The sequence below is a fragment of the Myxine glutinosa genome, chromosome 4 (assembly GCF_964187855.1).
Source record: "Myxine glutinosa chromosome 4, kmMyxGlut1.1, whole genome shotgun sequence".
Classification (NCBI taxonomy): Eukaryota; Metazoa; Chordata; class Myxini; order Myxiniformes; family Myxinidae; genus Myxine; species Myxine glutinosa.
Window position 1 is genome coordinate 113,843,960 of NC_136264.1, and position 7,672 is coordinate 113,851,631.

A 7,672-nucleotide genomic window follows, 5' to 3' on the forward strand; every position below is an offset into this window, starting at 1 on the left:
ATGGGAGGGCGAAAGCGTCGAGGAGAAGCTTCTTAATCGCGCCGTATTTGTCAGCGGCTGGCGGGCTCTCGAGGAGGCTCAGGGCGCGGGCCGCGGTGGCCGAACCGAGCGCTGCTACCACATGGTGGAAGCGGGTGTCGTCGGCCGTGATGCCTCGCAGGGCGAACAGGGAATCCGCCTGTGCGAACCAAACCGCCGCGTGAGCCTCCCAGAAGGTAGGCAGTTTCAGGGCGACTGCCGTGTCCATGTCGGTAGGTCACCAATGAATGAGCTGGGGCTCCCACGTCGATCGGAAGAATGGACGCGACAAAAAGCTGGAATTCATCCGAGTTGCTTTAATCAAACCAAACACTCAGGCACTCTGAAAAGCCCGTTTATCGGGCAGCAATATATATACATATTATCCCGGAGCGTTTGCCCAGGAAAGGCGAGAGGGGGCGTGGCCCAGCGTCCTGGCTGCGGCCTGGCAAGTTGAGGGCGAGCCTGCCCGGGCATGCCCGGGCGTCCCGACCGAGGCCTGGCAAGTTGAGCGCGGGCCTGCCCGGGCATCCTGGACGAGCCCGGCATGGTGATCGCTCCGCGTCCTTGATAGGTGCAAGGCGATTGTGAAAACCCAGCGGTAGCCGCTACAATACAAACAATTATTTTGCACAAATGTATTTGTTGTGTTTGTGATATTACATTTTTATAGGCAATTTAGGTTGAAAAAATATATAAAATTCAAGAAAGAACCCCTCAGCACGTACATAGGGGAGGGGTAGGTGCAGACTGGAAGTTTGGGACGATTACACCTCACCACCACGTAATTCAAAACATCTCACCAGAGACAATGACAAGACATCTCACCAGAGACAATGACAAGACATCTCACCAGAGACAATCTCACCAAAACATCTCACCAGTCACCACCAAGTAATTCAAAACACCTCACCACCACGTAATTCAAAACATCTCACCAGAGACAATGACAAGACATCTCACCAGAGACAATGACAAGACTTCTCACCAGAGACAATCTCACCAAAACATCTCACCAGTCACCACCAAGTAATTCAAAACATCTCACCAGAGACAATGATAAGACATCTCACCAGAGACAATCTCACCAAAACATCTCACCAGTCACCACCAAGTAATTCAAAACACCTCACCACCAAGTAATTCAAAACACCTCACCACCACGTAATTCAAAACACCTCACCACCACGTAATTCAAAACACCACCACCACGTAATTTAAAACACCTCACCACCAAGTAATTCAAAACACCTCACCACCAAGTAATTTAAAACACCTCACCACCAAGTAATTCAAAACACCTCACCACCAAGTAATTTAAAACACCTCACCACCAATTAATTTAAAACACCTCACCACCAAGTAATTTAAAACACCTCACCACCAAGTAATTTAAAACACCTCACCACCAAGTAATTCAAAACACCTCACCACCAAGTAATTTAAAACACCTCACCACCAATTAATTTAAAACACCTCTCAACCGAGTAATTTAAAACACCTCACCACCAAGTAATTCAAAACACCTCACCACCAAGTAATTTAAAACACCTCACCACCAAGTAATTCAAAACACCTCACCACCAAGTAATTTAAAACACCTCACCACCAAGTAATTCAAAACACCTCACCACCAAGTAATTCAAAACACCTCACCACCAAGTAATTTAAAACACCTCACAGCCATAAAACACGTAATAAAAACACCTCACCTCCACAAAATTAAAAAACCCTCACCACCATGTAATTCAAAAACACCTCACCACCAAGTAATTCAAAACACCTCACCACCGCGTAATTGAAAACACCTCACCACCAAGTAATTTAAAACACCTCACAGCCATAAAACGTAATAAAAACACCTCACCACCACGAAATTAAAAACACCTCACCACCACGAAATTAAAAACACCTCACAGCCATAAAACACGTAATAAAAACACCTCACAGCCACGAAATTAAAAACACCTCACAGCCACGTCATTTAAAAACACCTCACCACTACGTAATTCAAAACACCTCATCACCAACTAATTCAAAACACCTCACCACCACGTAATTCAAAACGCCTCACCACCACGTAATTCAAAACGCCTCACCACCACGTAATTCAAAACACCTCACCACCACGTAATTCAAAACACCTCACCACCACGTAATTCAAAACACCTCACCACCACATAATTAAAAACACCACCACCACATAATTCTAAATACCTCTCCACCACGTAATTCAAAACACCTCACCACCATGTAATTCAAAACACCTCACCACCATGTGATGTTAAAACACCTCACCACCATGTGATGTTAAAACACCTCACCACCACATAATTAAAAACACCACCACCACATCATTTAAAAACACCTCACCACCATGTAATTCAAAACACCTCACCACCATGTGATGTAAAAACATCTCATCACCACGTCATTTAAAAACACCTCACCACCACATAATTCAAAATACCTCACCACCACGTGATTCAAAACCACCACAACGTTATTAAAAACACTTCACAACCACGGAAACAAAAGTTTGAGGGAGTCGTTAAGTGACAACACAGACACTGCCCAGATGTGTCGATATATAGATAAATGACTGTACCCGAGTTGCCGTTTTGTCATGGTTGAAAACCAATCATAATTCAAACAATTATTTTGCACAAATGTATTTGTAATATACGTGATATCACATTTTATAAACAATTGAAGTTGAAAAAAAATGTTTTTCCCGAAAAAATTCCAAAAAAAAAAAAAAAAAATTTGGAATTTTTTCCCCAAAAATACCTTTAGGACATACCGATGGGAGAGATATGTGCATACCAGAAGTTTGGTACGGTTTCACAAAAGTTTGAGGGAGTAGTTCAGTGACGACACAACACAAGACAGACACTGCACAGATATATATATATATATATATACTGTATATATCCAGGGTGGTCCAGTAACCCTGGCACATTTTGAATGATGATACCTGCAACAAACAACTAAGTTTATTATTGTTATTTGTGTAGCTCTATATGCATCTGCCCCATTATAGTTGGACGAAGTGCAGCAGCCTTTCATTCATTTTCATGCAAGCTTCATGTGTCAGTGCCACCTGGTTGATTTTTATGACGTTGAGGCAGCACAAAAACATGAAAGTGGCACAATGAGTAACTGTATATATAACTATCACATATTGAGTATTATAGTTTCAATGTACTTGTGTTTGTAATCATGATTACTCTAATCTCTTGCAGTGCTCATCCTGTACATGCCTGACAGTGAACCGTTCCGGAAACTTGTCCTCGCTTTCTCCACCTTCCTCAGCGACTCCTATGGATTACATGTTACCTTGGATCTCTGGTGTTCCAGGGAAATTGCAACCTTGGGTCCTTCAGTGTGGTTGCAAAAGCAGCTCGAGTGCTTTCGCAGTGATTCAAGCACACTTGTCATTCTACCCTCTGCAGCTACCCACTTCAAGTGGGCGAATTCCATCGGACAATTAGAACCATTATTTCAACCTCATTGTTTGACACCAGAAACCGGAAATCTATTCTCAGAAGCTGTAGCCTCACTGCGATCTACTGAGCTTCGCCGATGTGTTGTTGCAACATTTTTCAAAGTGACCAACAGTAAAGATGTGCCCAGTTACCTCAAAGACTGCCCAAGATTCTGTTGGCCAAGTGAGGCTACTCTTTTGCGGAGACAGCTGGGGGTACTAACACAGTCCCATGGTGGAAGTGCAAGACACAATCTGGAATCGGTTTTAATGGAAGCACAGAAGTGGCGGCAGGATTATAAAAATAAAAAACGCATATCCAAGAAGCTCCTCAAGAGTGAAAAAAAAGCGATTCCAGAACAGATGATGATGTCTGAAAAGACTGAAGAATCAACTCTTCAGACAAAACTCTCCAGCTCTAGAGATAGCGCTTTCTTCAGCCTCGAAGTGTGAAAAACAGATGATGACGAAGAATGAGGGGCCCCAAAATGTTGTTAGTCAGTCCAGTGGGGTGCTTAGGCCGAAATAGCCTCCACAGATTAAAGCAAAGGCTTTGACCAATGAACTTTAAGTCACCAAGCTCAAAGCAGTTCTTCAGGTGCCAGAAAGTCAACACCTTGTCGGCCATGCCACAGTTCAAGATTACATTTTAGAAAAGTCTGGAGAAGGAGCTGCAAGTATAGGTATTGTTTCAGAAGGGGCACGAGCTCTTCTGTACAGGCACAACATGCGGTTGTGTGCCACACCGTGAATCACTCAATTTTCTGAACATTGCATTACCTGTGCATACCTTCTCCACGTGTGGAGTTACCTTGTCCGTAAAGTGTTTCTTCCCTCCAGCACACTTTTTGTTTTTATCCAAAGCTGTGATGTTTTACTTATTATTTCAGTGTACCAGTTTACAGCTTGAGCCTTTAAGAGTAGCAGCACATTGCAAAATAATTGAGCTTTACAAATCTCCATGCAAGACTACTCCTCTTTCCTCCTTGTTATATGTTCATTGATCTCTGTGGGAACTTATAGAATGCATATAGTATTGTCGAATGGATGGCAACATCCCAATAGGAAGCGTCTACAATGATGCAGTTACCGTCAGGCTGGAACTGAGACTTCAAGGATAGCTGAACTAACAGTTTTTTTTAACAACCTGCTGCTGAGAGGTTGGTGCCAGCCTGTGGTCCATCAGAGTTTATTACAGTTACAGTAGTACTAATAAAACAGGGTTACAATAAATTTAACCCTCCAGGAATCCCAAATGAACCTGATCGTTCATGCGACAAAATGGCGGCAACATGAGGCAAGCCATTCCTCAAACAATGAAAAAAATAATTTCACAATACACGATATAAACACAATTCTCAAACATGAGAACAAACAAGACACCATCTATCGTCACCAACCTTGGCATGGCACACACAATGCACGCACACACGCACAAGGACCGGGCAGTATAGAGGGAAAGCCACAAAATAAGGAACACAAAGCTGGAATAGAACACACAGGATGCTGTTGCATTTTCATCATGGCAGGAGCAAGACAGTGGGCCAGAGAGTCAGGGTGAGCCAGCTGCTCGAGGCAGAGGTGGTCAGAGCACCAGATTGAGCAAAGCGAGAGCCTTCCAGCAGGCCTCAGGTTTAATCGTTTAATACGACGCTCCTAGCTGTTGGTGTAAAAGAACGTGCAATGTCGCTCCCCATCCTACTCAGCTCCACCTAGGTCCACAGAGAACAAATAGATGGGACTCCTTAATATACAGTGCTTTCAGAAAGTTTTCACACCCCTTGACTTTTTTCACAGTGTTGTGCTACACCCTGAATTTGAAATGGATTATATTGAGATTTTTTGTCACTGATCTACAAATAATACCCCATAACGTCAAAGTGGAATGTTATAAAGAAATATTTACAAAATAATTAAAAATGAAATATAGAAATGTCTAATTTACATAAGTATTCAACCCCCTGAGTAAATACTTCATAGAAGCACCTTTGTCAGCGATTACAGCTTTGACTCTTCTTGGGTATGTCTGTATCAGCTATCAACACCTAGATTAAGGGAGTTTCTCCCATTCTTCCTTGCAGATTTGCTCCAGCTCTGTCAAGTTGAATGGGGAACATCAATGAACAACAATCTTCAAGTCTTTCCTCAATGGGATTCTCAATGGGATTCAAGTCTCGACTTTGGCTGGGCCACTCACGGACTTTCACATTCTTGTTCTGAAGCCATTCCAGTGTTGCTCTGGCTGTATGCTTGAGATAATTGTCCTGCTGAAACGTAAATCTTTGCCACAGTCTAAGGTCTTTTGCACTTTGAAGCAGGTTCTCCTCAAGGATTCGCCTGTATTTGGCTCCATTCATTGTTCCCTCGATCCTTACAAGTATTCCAGTCCCTGCCGCTGAAAAGCATCCCATAGCATGATGCTGCCATGCCATGATTCACGGTAGGGATGGTGTTAGATGGGTGATTAGCTGTGCTCAGTTTCCACCACACGTTGCGCTTTGCATTCAGGTCAAATAGTTCAATTTTCGTCTCATCAGACCACATAATATTTTGACTCGTGCTCTTTCATGTCTTTCACGTGCCTTTTTGCAAACTCCTGGCGTGCTCTCATGTGTCTTTTTCTCAGGAGTGGCTAAGGTCTGGCCATTCTCCCATAAAGCCTAGATTTGTGAAGTGCTGTGCAGAGACTGTTGTCCTTCTGGCAGGTTCTCCCATCTCAGCCAAGGAACTCTGTAGTTCAGTCAGAGTGGTCATTGGTTTCTTGGTCACCTCCCTGACCAAGGTCCTTCTTGCCCAGTTGCTCAGTTTGGTCGGATGGCCAGCTCTAGGAAGAGTCTGGGTAGTTCCATATTCTTTAGATTTTCTATTGATGGAGCTCACTGTGCTCTTGGGAAATTTCAACATTCTAGAAATAGTTTATACCCTTCCCCAGATCTATGCCTCCTCACAATTATATCTCGGAGTTCAAGTTCAATCAGTTCCTTGGACTTCATTGTTGAGTTTCTGCTCTGACATGTACCGTCATCTGTGGGACCTGATATAGAAAGGTGTGTTTTTTTTCGAAATCTTGTCCAGTCAATTGAATTGGCTACAGGTGGACTCCAATCATGTTGCATAGACATCTCAAGGATGATCAAAGGAAATTGGATGCACCTGAGCTCAATTTGGAGTGTCATAGCAAAGGGAATGAATACTTATTGACTCAAGAAATTTCAACTTTTCATTTATAATTATCTTGTAAAAAATTCTAAAAATAAATACAATATTCCACGTTGACATTATGGAGTATTTATGTGTTGATCAATGACAAAAAAAATCTCAATTAAATCCATTTTTAATTCAGGATGTAACATAACAAAATGTGCAAAAAGTCAAGGGGTGTGAATACTTAATAGAGGCACTGTAGCTATCCATAAATCAGACACCCATATGCCCTTGTAGGCCCGACTAAAGGCTCCAAAATTACCTTATAGAAACTTAATACAGGTAAGATTCTACAGCTACAAAAACATACATGGCATCTCAGGCCTTACCCTATTATCCCTCCCCAAAAACCGAACAGTATTTTATTTCCTGTTGAGAAAATGAAATAGTCTTTGGTGCTGTGAAAGCCTTTAAGGGTTGGTATTTGGTGTGTGTTTACTAGTAAATTAAATGCTTGCTGTAAATGCATATTTATTGGAATCACAAAGCAATTGTATGTGCTGTATCAGCAAGTATCTAACAACGAATTAAAGTTTTATTTTTTGCACAAACCTGCTCTACTCGTGTTGCTGCTGCTTACCTTCTGTTCACCGGTATTTATACCCAGGATCCACTGCTTGTTCGATATATGTAGCATGTGCTGACTAGGGTCCGACATTAAAAAAAATTGCATTGGTGTCAAAGCCAGTGACCAATTGAAAAATTCGAGTAGGATTACACAAGGCAAAGCTGTATGGGGGAAAAACCCCTACATCATATGCAAATAAATACAATTCGGGAAAAAGAACCGCTTTTCCCCCAAAATATGCCGTTAAAGATTACAATTGCCGGTACATTTTTTAAAGCCAAAAATGAATCGAGTGGGAAGTTTCCTCCTTCTCCTCCTTCCCAAACCCACTCACAGCCCCCCCACCCCCTTTGTTTGCCAATAACAGATAAATGCACCAAATTGGAAACTGCACT

At 42.4% G+C, this 7,672-nt stretch overlaps 1 protein-coding gene across 5 annotated transcripts in view; it reads left to right on the forward strand.

Moving 5' to 3' along the window:
* Nucleotides 1–7,260, forward strand: part of LOC137425092 (interleukin-17 receptor B-like) — a 68,619-nt gene extending 61,359 nt beyond the window's left edge. For all 5 annotated transcript variants that reach the window (XM_068113126.2, XM_068113125.2, XM_068113124.2 and 2 more), the window contains one exon: nucleotides 3,264–7,260. In XM_068113126.2, coding sequence (XP_067969227.2) covers nucleotides 3,264–3,958 — 695 coding nt within the window. In that variant the 3' untranslated portion in view covers nucleotides 3,959–7,260. The remainder of the gene's footprint in view (nucleotides 1–3,263) is intronic.
* Nucleotides 7,261–7,672: the final 412 nt, after the last annotated feature.